The 17,442-nt window shown below is 41.3% G+C and overlaps 2 protein-coding genes across 3 annotated transcripts in view; both read left to right on the top strand.

Annotated features, from left to right (window-relative positions):
* Nucleotides 1-2,557, top strand: part of galnt2 (UDP-N-acetyl-alpha-D-galactosamine:polypeptide N-acetylgalactosaminyltransferase 2) — a 47,922-nt gene extending 45,365 nt beyond the window's left edge. For both annotated transcript variants that reach the window (XM_076110104.1, XM_076110105.1), the window contains exons 15-16: nucleotides 1,011-1,130; nucleotides 1,261-2,557. In XM_076110104.1, coding sequence (XP_075966219.1) covers nucleotides 1,011-1,130; nucleotides 1,261-1,416 — 276 coding nt within the window. In that variant the 3' untranslated portion in view covers nucleotides 1,417-2,557. The remainder of the gene's footprint in view (nucleotides 1-1,010; nucleotides 1,131-1,260) is intronic.
* A 6,219-nt stretch (nucleotides 2,558-8,776) lies between these two features.
* Nucleotides 8,777-17,380, top strand: smyd2a (SET and MYND domain containing 2a). Its single transcript, XM_076110063.1, has 12 exons — nucleotides 8,777-9,071; nucleotides 10,604-10,667; nucleotides 11,115-11,225; nucleotides 11,611-11,671; nucleotides 12,645-12,772; nucleotides 13,344-13,411; nucleotides 13,738-13,840; nucleotides 13,973-14,083; nucleotides 14,339-14,459; nucleotides 14,618-14,792; nucleotides 15,241-15,349; nucleotides 15,625-17,380. Exons 1-12 carry the CDS (start codon nucleotides 8,899-8,901, stop codon nucleotides 15,706-15,708), a joined length of 1,308 nt encoding a protein of 435 aa, XP_075966178.1. The 5' UTR covers nucleotides 8,777-8,898; the 3' UTR covers nucleotides 15,709-17,380.
* Nucleotides 17,381-17,442: the final 62 nt, after the last annotated feature.

The following is a 17,442-nucleotide window of genomic DNA, read 5'->3' on the forward strand; positions in this document are numbered from 1 at the left end:
CTTGGTAGTAAGTGGTGGCACTAGTGGTGAGGGCACATGGGAGTATGTCATAGGATTCTACGATTAAAGGTCTGTTGGTGCACAAAAGTTGAGTTTTATTAGCAAGACTGTAGTCTCAAACAAAGGTCAAGTGAGACTCAAAACCAAGAATTATCCTTATTCTGCAGCAAGTGAATATCATTACAGTTAATACATGTAGTCTGTCTGTCAGTCAAGCAGCATACTTGCACACTTGCAACTTTCATACAGAACATCTGTATATGGAAATATCGTGTGTGTGTGTGTGTGTGTGTGTGTGTGTGTGTGTGTGTGTGTGTGTGTGTGTGTGTGTGTGTGTGTGTGTGTGTGTGTGTGTGTGTGTGTGTGTGTGTGTGTGTGTGTGTGTGTGTGTGTAGGCTTGTACCAGTGTGTTTGTGTCTGCAGCAATAGTTCCTTCCTAACATAGAATGACAGGTGTAGTGATCTCTCTGGAAAACTAGAGTCACATAAAGTTAAAGTTACCCCAAATCATTTTTGCATTATTGCAAAACTTGCCACATGAGTGATTTTTTTTTTTCTTCTTCATTTTTAAGACCTAATTTTACTGCCTCAAATCTAGCTTGAAATTAACCAACGCTTTTTAAAATTAGACATTTAAATGACAATGCGTTAGGCAATATGCTTTGAGGGGCATGTATTGATGCTCGCTAATAATTCTTCCTGTGGGTGTCAGTTATGCTGTAGAGTACGATATCACACAGATACCGACATGAAATCACCCAACCTCACCTCTATTGTCTATTGCAGTTTGTTAAATCAGTGCAGTACAAACATTAATGGAGCAACAGTGTCTTACATTTCATCTGAGACGTACTGGATCAGCCAATCTGATGAAGACGTCCTTTGTTTGATTAATGCTGCTGTTGCTCATAGTCTTAGCTGGTCGTCACAAGTAAGAAAGCTGACTTAAAAATGTTGTTTCAAAAGAGTTTGCGAACTTATACTAATGTTTTAATCCCTTTTTTTTAAAGGAGTGGGCCCTGACGAAGGATAAGTCAGTCAAACACATGGACTTGTGTCTGACTGTGGTGGACCGAACGGCCGGCTCCCTCATCAAACTACAAGGCTGTCGAGAGAACGACAGCAGACAGGTACAAACACCCACTTTCCTTGGACGGCTTTACCAGAGCTCTACTCGCCCTTGCAAAGTAGAACAAATACCAATGCACATTTGTAACATTTCTATACGGTTTACGTCATGACATTGTTGTGTCTCGCCAGAAATGGGAGCAGATTGAGTCCAACGCGAAGCTTCGTCACGTGGGCAGTAACGTCTGTCTGGACAGCCGCAGCGCCAGGATGGGCGGACTCACTGTGGAGGTCTGCAGCCCGAGCCTCAACCAACAGTGGAAGTTCACCCTCAATTTACAATCATAGGCATGGTAGGCGCTACCAACATCATAGGCGCTACCAACCCTGGAAGAGCTGGATAATGGATAGAGACACCAACAGACTCTGAAACACGGAGAAAGACAAACTTGATGGATAAATAGATCCCTCTCGCTCCTCCTCCTCCTCAGAGGTGCTGCCAGTCACGTCTATACACCTCTCCCCCACCCTCACTCCTCCCAAGATAACAAAGAGCCACACCTACTGGGGGAGGGGCTTGTAGACCATAATGGAGTAAACAGAATTTGGTGGATGGATGGTGACGGTGATGATCATGATGAGGATAAAAGCGATGAAGAGGCTTTCCATCCAAACTACATACCTCAGTGTTTTTTCATTGGTGGTTCCAGAGGCTGATTTTGTTCTTTTACTTTCTCTAAAGCTGGTGAGGTAGAACTCTTTTTACTTTGTAATTGTTTTATTTTATTATTGATCTTTTTTATTTCTTGCTGTTAACTCTTCACGGAGGTTTCGCAGGAGATTTTTTTCGTTCTCGAAAGAATGGGACGTTGGTGGTGTTGCTCCTCTCCGGTGCTCTCTCTCTCTTTGTGTCACCACACCGGGCTGAAGCTTGGGCCTCGAGCTAGAGTCTGTAACGGCAGATGGAGGCTTCAGGTTGCGGTTTCGGTGAGATTTGGGGTGTAGAGGGACGTGAAGGGAGGAAATGGACTCGAATCCTTGAGCTGTTCCTCTGGTTTACCCTCATTTGTTCACAGGATCAACAGAGAAAAGAGAGGCAACGTGGAGAGAGGAATGCTGGGATTTCTACTTTAATTTCTACACAGTTTTTCTACAGATTGTGTCTTGGGGAGGGGGTCCAGGGAGGAACTTCTCTGCTTTGGATGGGGCCTGACACCGGTTTGGTTTGGCCGGCCAGGAAGTGTCTTGAAGCCACCCCTCAGGATTTACTGTTTGTTGTCCGGCTGTAGCACTGGCTGCCACAGCATCTCCACTTCTACACCATTATGTCTCTAAAGAAACAATACACAGAAAAAAAATCTCTTAACAAAAATCGCTTTTTTGTTGTTTACTTTTGTCAAAAAAAAAAAAAATGGAACCAAATTTCGAATGGATGTTTTTGTGTTTGAGGAATACCAGATGAGTGATTAAAAGAGTTTTTTTCTTTCCATACTCTCGCTGCTCTCTAACTGCTCCCTGTGGAGCAGCTCAGTTTCTACATCTTCTTTTCCTGCACCGATAACTTTCTTTGCCTGTGTCTAATCTTGCCATTGTAGGAAGGTTGCTGTCTAATAATCACACCCAAAGAGGAGTTAATGTTGCAGCTTTTTCCCTTGAGGTAACAGGCTGCAAAAGGATAATTGTAACATTCATAATATACTTTCAACATACACCTGCCTGCTCCTGCATGGCAATAGAAGGAAACACCAGCGCTCGTATGTGGCTACCATTTCGACACGGTCCCACTTGTCGACGAGAGTAAAACCTTGCTTATTCCGGTCTGTGAACAGATATCATGCAAAAAAGAAAAAAGGTTTCCTGGCTGTAGTCAAACTATAAAATGTGCATGCACAAAGCTGCTTCTAGCTGCATGCATCACCAACCGGCTCCCACAGTTACACTCGGTAAGAAGTGGTTCCCATCAAGATGCTTTTCTTTTCTTCATCGTGCCTGTTAGATGAGCCATCTGTTCAGAAGTTTGAAGCTGCAATAAACAAGGTTTTACTGTTTGTCCTCGCTCTGTTTCTGCTTGAGATGATCAGGTTTCTTTCTGATTGCACAAGCAGAACTGCTCAGTTTTGGCTGATACAAAGTAGTAATGAGAACACTTGCTGTTTATTTTGGCGAGCTACTTTATAAGCAACAAGATTTCAGTGTTCACCAAGCAGCATTGTGCCACTTCATGGTTCTTTGTTACCTGAAAGTGTTACTGATACCATCTCCAGTACACGTACAGGTTTGCTGTCGTTCATTACCTGATGCCTGTCGTGCATCTTTGCAACTCTAGCCTGTCCTGGGCTTCAACATGGGTTAGTCTTAACTGCTATGATCCTCTGTACCTTTATTCACTGATGAGTAATGATGGTATAGTTTGGGGGAAATTGTTTGTGATTAAAGTTGGAGGGACTCATCACTTGGCAACAACAAACACCAAATATCTTTGAACGGATATACAGTACTGTACAACAGAAATGGCTTCTAAAAGTCTCATCCTTTATTTCTGAGTTTATTCACGGAAGAAGTTGCAGCCTCAAGTGTTCTTTAATGTCAAATCTCTTCCTCAATATTTCTCTCCATCTCTCACATTCACGTCTTTACCTGTAAATGTTGATTTCTTTGTTTTACTGTATTACCGAATCGGACAAAGACAGCTGTTCATGCTTGATGTGCTGTCTGATACTTTTTCATCCTCTGTTCCATCACTTTGTTTGTATTCTGCCATTTTGTTCCTTGTACCTGATGTTTGCCTTGTCTTAAACATTCACACGACTGTAAGCGGAGTTGAGAAGGTCAGCTAAGACTGCAGCCGGTTGAAAAAGCCGATCCTGTGACTTGACAGGTCGCTGCACTGTGCTGTGAGGCACAGGACCCGAGGGTGAGCCTAGATGTGAGGAAAGTTTTTGTGGACAGACTCAAAGGCCCAAAATCTGATTTACGGTTTCAGTTAGATTTCTGCAGAAAGAATATGAAACATGCTCAGTTGTGTCTTAATTTCTCAACAATGTTTAAAATCAATAATTGTAGAAGCTGATTGGAATTGATGGTGTAAATTTTCCTCAATTTAGCATCCAAACAGTGGTCTCATCAGAGGCTTCGGTGGACCGCAGCAGATGTCACACGCATGTTGTAGACCTAACAGCTGTTTGAGCCTGATGGGTGTAAACTTGATGATAATTTATAGGGCAGGTCTGAGGTTTGGGATTTCTTCGGATACGTTGGATGTAGGTACTATCATTTATTTTATCAGTTATTCCTTTACATCTCTTTGATATGTTTGATAAGAGTTTGTCAGGTCTTGACCTGGTAATCGGGTACATACTCGAATGTTCTCTCCTAACTTGATGTCTTTTTGACATCAAACTGTTTGGCAATCCTCAAGTATTAACATTTGTCATCAAATTTTGATGCTTGAATGTTGCTGATGAGAACCTGATACTAGAAGGTCTTTCTTTTCAAAGTATCTGGACTTTGTCCCCGTTATGTTTTCCTGTGGTGTACAGCGCCCTCTATTGTAACACTTCTTGTTAACAAGTAAAGAACCACAACAGGAAAGAAAAAGGGACTCAAGGTAGTAACTTTCTGATGCACCACTGAGAGTTTCAGACATTTTTCTTGTTGTCTTAGTTCTATTGTCATTAAACTGTAAACAGGCAGTACAAACATGAGCAGGCATGAGGACCAAACCGCACACACCCGAGCGACCAGGGCAATACTGTCTGCTACAACGGTTCAGACATGTTGTTTAAAGCCTTTCATTTTTAAACCAGTCTTATTCTTGTGAAGTTGAAGAGATTGCTATCTTACTTTTTATTATTTCTATATTATGCGCAGAGGAAACGACTGTAATGATTAAGTAGTCCAGCGCCTCATTTTGATTGGATGATTAAATGTTTACATCTTTAGCACAATGTGCCAAAGTTCTCCTTCCTGTTTTTCTCTGTGTGAGGAAGAATGAAAAGGGTTAAAAGTCTTTGGAAATGCAGATTGAGACGCAGAGAACTGCGGATAGTATATGTGGTGTATTTCATTCTTCTTCCCAGTCTCGGTTAGACCTGCAGGACATCCCGGGGCGAGGACATCTCTTAGCGGTTGATCCGGTGTCCGTCTTATATACGGGCATCTTTATCGGCACTAAAAGGGGGCGTGTAACTGAACACCAGTCAGTGAACAAGAGCGTGTTCCCCCCTGAGCCAGTAGGACTTTGATCATACTCATTGTGTTTTGAAGGAAAACAATCAATGGCTTAATTTGATGGACCTTAACAAGAAAGGAGGTGTAAAGGTCAAGCTTTGTGTTCTCTCAGCTTTTCCCTCCAACAAGGAGCAAAGTTAAGTTACGATTTTTCCTAACAAAAGATATGTCTTCCCCCTTCAGCCCACCTTAAAATCCCATTTTAGGATTAACCGAAGAGCACCTCTCTGATATGTGAAAAGCCCTGCTGAGACTTCCAGCTCAGGACTGCTTAAGCTCCTCCATCTTTTGCTACGAGTGACTGTAACGTTGTGTGTGAGTCGGGGCATAAGAGGGACTTTACACGCACATGAGACAAAATACTGTATAATCAACCAGTAAAGACAGATAGGAAGGTGAAATAGTAATCGATGATTTAAAGGGGTGATGATGCGTTTTCTAAGAGAGTGGCTTCATTGAACGACAGTGGTGGGGGATATGGCACGAGGGGTCACACATGTAAAAGTGTATATTTTTGTATATACCTACATCAGTGTGTGTGTGTGTGTGTGTGTGTGTGTGTGTACAGTATGTACATATATACACAGTGTACTCGGCTGCAGTTCCTAGTTTTGTTGTCAGACTGTACAGCGCTTCTAACTGTCCCCTGTTTTATAGATACTGCAGAAATTCAACTTTGAATGAGGAGAAATTATTAACTTAAATAAATGCATTTATATATATAAAAACTGAGCCGTGTCGAGTATTTTGGTTCGCTTCAGTGGTCGATGGTGCGAGCTCACGATGGACACTGTACAAAAACACAAACGTACCCAGAGTATATATATCGACGTGTCTGTCGGTCTGTTTCACTTCTCACAGTGATGCAGTTGTGCAGCTGGAGCACTACCTGCAATAACCTCCAATGCAAATTGCGTTTTATATGTATTCTGAAACTATAATATTTAAAGAAGGATCTTTTTCCATCCATCTGTCAAATATTGTTGATCTGGTTTGGATCTTATGAGTGAATGGCAGCCTGACCTCCAAACATTATGATGTGTGAAGGATGCAGCATTTTGGGCGTTAAAACCTCGATAGACCTTTTAATTAATGAATTGCATGGCATCATATTGTGGTCCTAATACCCACATAATACACTGTACAACATCCTGTAATGAGTAATCTAAATCTCTGCTAATGGGTAATATTTTCTGGGCAAAAGCCATATCGTTAATGTAGTGACACATTTACAGTGTACAGTGTTTACAGTATTTTGTACCAACTGGAGAAGACAGCCGTGGTTCACGATGTTCCTCTGAGATAACATGAAAAACAAAAGTATGTGGAGATCACTTTATGTTATTGTTGAACATCTCTTTTCAAAATCATGCCGCTATAACAGTTTGCACTCTTCTGGGAAGGTTTTCCAAAAGACTTGATAACCTGGCTGCAGAGATTTGCCCCGTACGTGCATTAAGGTTGGACACTGATGTTGGACGATGAGGCCTGGCTCACAGTCAGTGTTCCAGTTCATCCCATTCGTGTTGGATGGGTTTGAGATCAGGGCTCTCTGCAGGCCAGCCAAGATCTTTAAACTCAGAAAACCAGACCTTGCTTTGTTCACAGGGTCTCTGTAGTACTGGAACTGAAGAGGACCTTCTGAACTATACTAGTATGCAGAAGCATTAAGTCTTTTCTTAATTGGCACTCAGTCTTACCTAAACCATGAAAAAGGATCCAGGCTAGAAATACACATCAGTATGTGTTAACTTGTCAACTATCTGTCTGTTTGACGGTAATTCTGGTAAGTTGGTACTTTAAAATGATCAAATGATCTTGTTGGAGCACCTTCACACAGACATGTGCATAAAAGTGAGGACACATTTATTTTCTTGAAACTAACATCAATATTTAATGCCCAGAGCCCCAATTAATCAGAATCATCTATGTATTGACCCAGTTTGTTGAGAAATACTAGGATGTTGACAACTTCCAGTAGCTAATTTGCACACGGTGCTGACAACAAAGTTACAGAATGATACACACAGACATGCTGGTAAAACAAGGAGAACAAAGATAAACAAACCTGAAATGATGTACAAGCAGGCAGATATGAAACTACATAGAAATGTATATAAAACAAAAAAAAACTATGTACAGGTCATTTTTGTTGTAAACTGTCTAGAGGGTTACAAATAGTGCAAACGGCATATTTGATAGAATTGTTTATGATTAAACATCGGATAGCTATTATGTGCAATGCACATAGAGAAACATTGATGTAAATGTGCCAGTGTTAGACAAAAGGCTAATTTTCAACTGTTGTTCCTTGGCCAGATGCTGAATTAGCCATTAATATAACAATAAAAACAAATGTAAAATTAGAACAGGCAAAAGCAGGTAAGTTAACTCAGCAGGCAGTTAAAACATGACAACATAGAATCACACATTACAGAGACGACATAGGCGAGGTCACATTAGAAGGGACACAATCTCACAAACATTGAAAAAAAGCCAAGCAGACGAGGCAGGACAGCTAGCGCACAGTGGTGGACGGTAACGAGGTACATTTAAGTGTTCCTTTATGGTTTGAGAAAATGCTCATTCTTAAGCTAAATAAACACTTTAACCCTCTTGGATCAGCTGGAAAATGCACCATCACGAAGCTGAAATCTGTTTTTCAGAGCTCATGAAAAGTTTACTTTTTAGAGATGCGTGGTTCTCACACGACAGTGACGCTACAAACATATGATGATCTTTAGAATATGATGCATCGCTGTAGTAGTAAACATTTGCACAATCTTCTACAGCAGTAAAATACAACAAACACATCAATGCAAGAGTAATATTAATACAGAAACACCATATATAATAGTGGAGAGGGACCATTTTACTGCACATATACTTTTCATACCTTAAGTACAAAGATGTTTAAAGATAATGCAGGTGTATAAACCAATATCCCCTGAACAAATACAAGCCCACGCTTAACTCACACGTACACACATGCACTCATATGCACACACTCTAACACATCGACACAATCACATTCTCTTTTCTTGTTTGTAATGTATTGATATTATCACATTTCATATCTTGTGAAAACATCTCAATAATATTGTACGTAGTCATATCTTATGCATATTCATTTTATGTTCTCTGTAATATTGTGACATTTTAATATGATATAGGTGCAGGCTTCAAATAAGCCCAGTTGGCTTTCTGCCTCTTCCTGCACTGTGATATTGTTTATCTCAGAACCGTTTATTGCCAAGTACGTAAAATATGGTCGACAAACAAACAGATAACAGTATCTCTGTTATGTTTGTTCATTTTTATTTTATTCTTTAAACTGTGCAAATAAATAGACACGTAAACATCTAAATACTTCGTACACAGTCAATCAGTAGCCCTACATTCCCTCGTGCTTGTACACTAGTTGTTCGTCCGTATCGTCGCCTCTCCAGCAGGGGGCGATGAGAGCTACACCGGACAGAGGGGACCGGAGACGAAGAAGACGGGACTCGGGGACTGAAGCTTTTATAGCACCCAGTAGACGTGCTCAGGTGGTGCCCCGGTAGTATCTGAGCGAGGAACCGTAAACACAACAGTAAAACCATGACGAACGAGGGAATAGAAGGCACGGAGAGGTTCCTGAGCCCGGGCAGCGGCAGAGGCCTGCGGGCGGTGAGGCACTTCTCTGTGGGTGAGATGGTGTTCGCCTGTCCTTCCTACTCCTACGTGTTAACGGTGAATGAGAGGGCAGCGCACTGCGAGCACTGCTTCAGCAGGTAACATCCCACCTCTCTGAAACGGCTGACACACACACACACACACAACACCAAATGTGACAGTTCACCTATCTCCAGGCTGGTGGGTTTCATTTTTTAAGCAGAGTTTAAAACGGAACAAATGGAGCGACGTGTCCAGTTGAACGCTGGCTAACCTCCTCACGAGCTAGGTTAGCTCGTGAACCTCTGGACACAGACCTTTAAATGGGTCAGTGCGGGTGAGACGGCTCACTGCAGCATGGCTTTGTTGCACTGCAGAGTCAAACACCTGCTTTCCTGTAGTCTCACCGATGAGTCTATTCATATGCTAGCACACAGTCTTTAATAAGCTACTCATAATCACAGGCAGAAGAAGTATTCAGATCTTTACTACCACAGTGTAGAAATACTCTGGTACAAGTATTGCGTTTAAAATTACACTCAAGTAAAAAGATACAAATACAAGCATCATAATAAAAGTATTCATTCAGAATGACCCATTTCAGAATCATATGTTAATGAATTATGAGTGATGCATTCATGTGTTCACCTAAAAAAAGGTGGATCTGATTTAAATTAGTCTGTCCACTGCTGTGTATCTTAACTTTTATAGTAACATATTAGTTTGAGTTATATTTTGTATTAAGAATCTGCAATGCAGCGAGTGATTTAAGTTCTCCATTTAATGTAATGTAGTATAAGTAAAACATTTCCCTCTGAATTGTAGTGAAGTAGAAGTATCAAGTAGCATTACAATGGAAGTACTCAATCACAAATACCTTCAATTTGTGCTTAAATACTTGAGTAAATGTACTTGGTTACATTACACCCCTGATCACAGGTATTGTGCTCATTAAAAGGAGCACTTTCATACACGCATGCCTGCTACCCACGCTGCTGTTCAGGTTTTTAGAGCAGTAAAAGGTTAGGGGGCTAATTATAGTTCTCCATGAGTCTCAAGAGAGGAGGAGCCAAGAGATGAGAAGGCCAGGGGTGCATGTGTGTGTATTGGGTGGAGGATGTGTGTAAATGTGCTCATGTTCAGTCAGAAACACGCTGTCTCTTTGTGTGTTACTGTTCTTTAATCAGACTATTCTTTGACTGGAAATGTTTATAGAAATAGCTAGGAACGTAATGTGAAAGTCTTCTTCTAATGCATATGGAGTGGTTATGAATGAAATTAAAGTTTAATAAGTAAACTAATGAACTTCTGTTGGTGTTTGAGTTTATGTTTTGTGCATGTGTGCGTCCAACCCTCTGTCACAGGACTGGAACAAACCTGAACGTCTGTCTCATTCACCATCAGTTTAACTAAAATATATACCTAGCATCTAAACACAGCGGGACAAGAGTAATGCCAGTAAAAAGGTTAAATGTAGTCCCACGTCAATCAACTGAAAGGCATCAGGTGAAGAAGTCTCTACACATGAAGACGTGCAGCCTGTTATTTCATGTAGATGAATACCATTGAATCCTACCGACTGAATGTTACACCGGTCCACTTATCTCAGCGGTAATGGAGGAACGTGTTGTGTGTCTTCACGTCATTACAGGAGAGAAGACCTTTTCAAGTGTGGCAAATGTAAGCAGGCCTACTACTGCAATGTTGACTGTCAGGTAAGAGTCTATCCTGCACTTTCATGGAGGGCGTGTGTAGTTATTGCGTGTGATTATGTGCCATGATGAATGATCTTACTCCTGGTATTTCCAAATTGAAGGACAAAGAGAGACCAAGCCTATGAGTATTTTTAGAAATTTACCAATTTAGCAGATGACTTATTTTTTGGTGTCACATGTGAGTCTTTTGTGTGCATCCATACGTGTAGCGACGTGTGTGTTAGAGACAGATAGAGATAGTCTGGAGTACAAGGTGCAATCATTTATGGATGATTTGCTTTGTGACGATACAATAATTTATCATCCATTGTGTTCATTGAATTCTCTTTTCTTCTCACATTCTTGCTTTTTGTCTCATGTATTGTCCTGTTGAATGGGATGACTTGCTGTAATACCGGAGGGTTTACAAACTGTAATGTGTGTGTGTGTGTGTGTGTGTTTCTACAGAGAGGCGATTGGCCCATGCATAAGCTGGAGTGTGTAGCTATGTGTGCCTACGGGGAGAACTGGTGTCCATCAGAGACTGTCAGACTGGTGGCTCGAATCATCATGAAACAGGTAAATGTTCCAACATGCCGTGTGAGAATGTGACAGAAACACAACGTTTGATACATTTAAAACAAACTTTAAAGAAGATAAAGAGTCAAATAATGTAAGTGGCTGCCCTGATGATAAGTTCATTTTATGAGTTGGACCATATTTTATGCAAAGAACCAGCTGCAATGTGAACATGTTGCTCCTGAAGCCTGAGCTGCTGTCATCCCTTTGTGCTCAGCAGCTGCTGTACCGTCATAGCATCTTAATGACTCCTTAATTGGCCTGAAAGTCTTTAACAAAACCATTTGGTATAATAAGGTAAACATTGAGAAAGGAAACTTTGGTTATTTAGTACTTTATTTTCATGATTTAGCGTTTTTTGACTGAAATGACTCTCGTGTTGCAGAGAGTCACAACAGAGCGCACCCCTTCAGAGAGGCTGCTGCTGCTCAAAGAGTTTGAAGCCCGTAAGTAGATGTGTGTGCGTGTATGTTTAGTTACATGTGTGTGCATTTTTAGTTACACTGTGTGTGTGTGTGTGTGTGTAATTTTTCTGTGTCTCTGCCGTTATAGCAGAGTCTATTAATATCCTCTCTGTAGCCTCCAGTCCTGATTCTGTCTCTTTTTATTCACAAAGTCTGCCGAGCTCTGGGATTTAAATCCCCAGATTCCTGATGCTGTAATTTCATGTTCTCTACCCTCCTTTAAAAACTGCTGCCATTGTGCCCTTAGGCAAGGCACGCAACCCTCTTCTCTGGGAGACTGTGGTTGTACTGAGAAGCTCTAAGTGTTCCAAATACTTTGTCAGCAAGGAGGCTAAACACTGTCCAATTTTAGATTCATACGTATTACATTCTCATACTCTTGAGTTGATTAAAGAGTGTATTTGTCAAAACACACTAAAACCTGTCTGCTCCATGTAGGTGGCCACAAACTCTTTTCTCTGATCCATTTAGTATTATCATTTAGTCTGAGCTGTTGTTGCAGCCTCAGATGTGTCATCAGAGGATTATCACAAAATTAACCTTCACACCTGTCTCACAAAGCGCGTGCGTGTGTGTGTGTGTGTCTGACTGACTGACTGACTGACTGACTGGTTCTTCTATGAAGCAACAAAAAACATACTGATTTAATTCTGGATGAATAACTCTATGTTTTATCTCTAGTCTTTATTGGATACCTGTGCCAGTGTTTCTTTTTTCACTTAGCTCGTCCTAGTTTTCCCTTCAGTAATCCCTCTCTTCTCTGAAATGGAAGCACTACCTCAAACACAAACTAAAAGTCTGATTTCCAGCTCGTGGCTCAATAAAGTCAATAAAATGTTCATCACAACTCTTTCTCTCTCTCTGTCCCTTTTTTTTGTCTTTCTTTCTTTCCATCCTGTCTGTATTTATTGTCTCTTATTCCTTTTTAATGTCCGTCTCCGATTGCCTTTTCCAGATTTAGATAAGATGGACAGTGAGAAGGATGAGATGAACCAGGCGGACATAGCAGCGCTGCACCACTTCTACTCCAGACACATCAGTGACCTCCCTGATGAACAGGCTCTCACTGAGCTCTTTGCGCAGGTAAAGCTGGATATAACACGTCCTCCCCACCTACAAATCCACTGTTAGAAGGACCCAGGATCTGAGGTTGGGTGTGTTCTCTTACTGTTGTGTGATTGGTAAGGGCACGTAGACAGGTGTTGACTACATCTTTTGTATGTTGCAAAAAAAAAGACACACAGTGTGCAAATACCTTTTTGCTGAATGCATGCTTGTGTTCATACATCCTTTAATCTTCTTCCAGGTTCCTTTGAAACCAGGATCTGTATCACACAAACGCACTGCTTCTGTCTGTTTAGCTCTACAGCGGTTAGCTCTTTAATTTGAACCGTCTGTCAGTGCTGCTTCTCCAAGCTACACCAACAGCCTCATCTCACAGCTACATTTAATCTCCACTACCGGATTTCCTCCTCCTCCTCAGTGGAGGCGGGGGGGGGGGGGGTTCCAGCACATGTTAGTGGAGGGTGATACCAGTTGTAATATCATATTACTCCCCATGCTGGTCTCTGTCTCTGTCTCCACCTGTTTGTTTGTGTCTTCCCTTCCTTCTGACTTGCTCTGTCGCTCTGTTTTCTTTTCTTCGTGTCTCCAGGTTAACTGTAATGGTTTCACCATAGAGGACGAAGAGCTCTCCCATCTGGGATCAGCTGTTTTTCCTGAGTAAGTAGTCCGTGTCGACACGTCACCATCGTTCAGCAGTTTATCCCATTCAACAGGGTATTTTGCTCTGCTGATTAAGTTGGAAATTATGTTTGTCAACATGTTCCTCCTCCTTTCCTCTGTCTGTCTCCTTCCATGCATACTCTTCAGTCCTCGGTCTCCTCCTCAGTGCACTTCCTTTCCCTCTCTCTCACTGTTTAGCGTTTTTCAATCGGTGTACAGTCCCAACATCATAAAGCTGCTAATGCTTTTAACACAATTCTCTGATTTCCAAATATTTTTTGGTAACCTTTCGTGACTCTCCTCCTTCCTTTTCTTCCTTCTAGTGTAGCACTGATGAATCACAGCTGCAGTCCTAATGTCATAGTGACCTATAAAGGCACAGTGGCTGAGGTCAGAGCTGTCCAGGAGATAAACCCCGGAGACGAGGTACGTAATCACTGGACTCATCTAGTAACGAAGATGCTTCTTAGTGAGACCGCATACAATCATGAAGAAATACACAGAAGCTTATGACAGTTGTTTTGATTGATGTGTGAGTGTCTTCTTCTCTCTCTGTAGGTCTTTAACAGCTACATAGACCTGCTCTATCCAACAGACGACAGGAAAGAGAGGTTGTTAGATTCCTACTTCTTCACATGCCAGTGTACTGAGTGCACCACCAAGTCTAAGGTACGGTTGGCTTGTCTCTCTTCAATTTTAAATCACTTCATTATATAGCATGTGGGTGTCCTTTTTGCATTGTTGATGTGAGGAATATACAAGAAGAAGTCTCATCTGCATCAGTCTGTGCTGTTTGTTGGAGAACTACTGCAGGTTCATGCCTTGTTTGTGTCTTCACTGTGTCCTCAACACAACCGAGTATCTTGTGTAGGACATGTTACCGAACAACTGTTCCGTTTGTCCTTCCTTTCCATCTCTTTCTAGGACAAAGCTAAAATGGAGATCAGGAAGCTGAGTGTTCCACCAGAGCCCGAGGAAATCCGAACTATGGTCCATTACGCCAAGACTGTCATCGAGGAGTTCAGGAGAGCCAAACACTTCAAGAATATCCTCTTCCTCTGTTTCTACTTGTATTTTTTCCACTGTCTCTTGTTTCTATTTTCTCTCAGTTTGTCTTTCTTCATTAAGGACAACCTTTCACTCCCCACCCTCCTCCTGTTTCTCCGCAAACGTTTGTGTGGTTATTCCTTGACTCTCTGGCACCCCCCAGTGAGCTGCTGGAGATATGTGAGCTTAGCCAGGAGAAGATGGGCGCTATATTTGCAGACACCAACGTATACATGCTGCACATGATGTACCAGGCCATGGGTGTGTGTCTCTACATGCAAGACTGGGACGGAGCTATGAGCTACGGAGAGAAGATCATTCAGCCATACAGGTGAATTGATCTGTGCAGCAATTAAAATAAAGACACTAATTACAATCGAGCATTGTAAAGAAAGTCAATCAGTTGTAGCAGCACTATTGTCAGACAATCCCAGGATTATAAATTCCTATTTTAGTTTTTTAATCGTTTGCTTTAACTGTTCTTTGCTGCTCAGAATTATTATTTTTCTGTTTTATTGGCTTCATAATTTACTACATACATTACATCTTATTTTCCCATTCTCTGTCCCACCTTCACTCTACAACATGTTGTATTGTGTTCCTTCAGTGCACTCTCACTCTGCCACATCTACTATATCTCATTTATATTGTTGCACTTTCCAGCTTGACATATTTTATGCTTTTGTAGCACCACAACAAAAGCCATTGTGTCATTAATTATAGATTGCATCTTGTTTCCGCTCACATTCACTGTTGTATGAATTGCATTGTCTCTATAGTGTTCACTACCCAGCCTACTCTCTGAATGTGGCGTCTATGTATCTGAAACTGGGACGTCTGTATCTGGGGCTGGAGAAGAAGAGACAGGGAGTCAAAGCTCTAAAAAAGGTAAGTTTACAGACATCTGGCCAGTTAGGATGTTAATAGGTGGCTAAGTGATGGCAGAACATACTGTAGGCTCTAAAGAAATAGTAGCAGGAGAGAAGTGAGCTGTAAAAGGCAGCTGCAGTCACAAGTTTAGAGTCAGTTGCTTGATCCACAGAACAACTTGATAGCCATTCATTGCCCTGAGCTGTATAAATGCGTTTGGGAAATAACCACATCATACATTTGCAATTTGATAACTCACTTATTTTTACAATGCATTTTGTTTCTGTCTTCAGGCAGTTGCCATCATGGAGGTGGCTCATGGGAAGGATCACAATTATGTAGCAGAGGTCAAACGAGAGATTGATGAGCAGAAGTAAACGAGGAGCAAAAAGATTAAAGAGGCTTCTCGGAGGAACACTGGAGTGAAGAGACTCTCTTAGAACAACAACGATACACGTCACAACTGCATGCCATGCATCTTATTGCCCTCCGTTTTTCATCACCCACTCTTTTGTTTTAATGCCTCTTTGTAGGCAGAGTTTCTTTTTCCATGTCTACATATTGAGGCTGAGGAAGACCACGTTTTGTACCTGTAGCAGACCGGACCAGACCGGGAGTTATGAGCAGACAAATTAGGATTACAGTTTTCTTTGGAATGGGGGAAAAAAAGGACCGGAATACTTTCTGTGTGCGGAAGCTCATGAAAATGTGATTCAAAAAATGATCACATTAGTGGAAAAACTTTAAGACTGTCTTTAAATTGGTCTTTTAAAAGAAACAACGCTTCTATTTGACGGCTACGTAAAATCCATTCTCTGATGTAAAATGTTCCGTTTTTCTTTCCTTGTGAATTAATTCACTGTAGACCCATCAACAGGCCATGTTGTCACATATGTCTTTGTAAGCAGTTTTAGCTGCACCGCAGAGCAGTTGTTTAATGATTTGAACCTCTGTACAAACTGGAAGCATGAAGGGCATTACTACTTTCTCCCCAGCCAATGCCTTTTAATTCTATCAAACGGAGTTTCTGATTTCATTCATTTTTGTTTAAACTGTGATAAAAATGTGACTGACCATGCATCAGGTACTCTGTAGCAACGGAGAAGAGAATGCAAAGAACTATTCCTTAATGAATACTCGGTTGTTTGATCGGCTTGTCTTACAGTTTGTTTGCTTGTTTTAAAGAACCAGGAAACGTGATGCATGTTTACGTTGTGCATATGAGGCTTGTTGACCAAAGAGCCCTCGGGTTTGACTGACAGGGAACCAGCTATAATTCTCTATTCAGTGTATCCTGAAACAGGGGTGCTGATCTGAGGCCAGGGTGACTACTGAAGACATTGGTACTGTGGCCTGACTGCTGATCCGGGATCAGAGCCCCTATGCTCTCAGGAAAAAGGCTCAACACTGTAGCGTTTGTTGCCTTTTCTCTAGAGATGCATTATTCTTCCTTTGGTGATTTCTCAGCAGCATTGTGAATCCAGATAGTCGTTACCCTGGGAATGAAATCACTTAAGCAGAATATGAACATGTAGGATTGTCTTTTACATGCAGGTGAAAACACTTTCAATTTTATAATCAACAAGAATGAATGCACCATATCACCATCTTCCTCTAATCTCTGCTTCACCATCATTTATGCACAGTTTTACTTTCTGTTTAAACGATAATATATAGCAAATTGTACCAACATCGCAACTTTTTAAGGAAGAGTTATCTTCAGCAGGAACGGGTACTCCAAATACATGAAATCTATGTTGTAGAATCCTGCTGAGATCCAGGTTGGTCAGAGATTCTGGTAGAGTTGGCTCTGTGTATTGATTAACAGACCACAATCTAAAACCATGAGGAGGAGCAGTCACAGGTCGTGAAACTGAAGTTTTCTTCTTGCAGTTGGTTTGAATCATAACACAGAAATCTAAGACTAAGCATGCAGTGTGTGTAAAAAGTTGAGGCAATGTCAAGATCATCACCTGGGCCCTATTTATGGGTTCTTGTTGCAGTCATGTTTTGTACATTATTTGTGATAAAATGATGTCAACATCGCAACCCTGGAAGACATTTTTGTTAACCACCAGAGAAACTACAGTCGCATATCTAACCTTAAGTAT

This window comes from Anarhichas minor, unplaced genomic scaffold (genome assembly GCF_050575085.1).
Source record: "Anarhichas minor isolate MPS153535 unplaced genomic scaffold, ASM5057508v1 ptg000042l, whole genome shotgun sequence".
In the NCBI taxonomy this organism is placed as follows: Eukaryota; Metazoa; Chordata; class Actinopteri; order Perciformes; family Anarhichadidae; genus Anarhichas; species Anarhichas minor.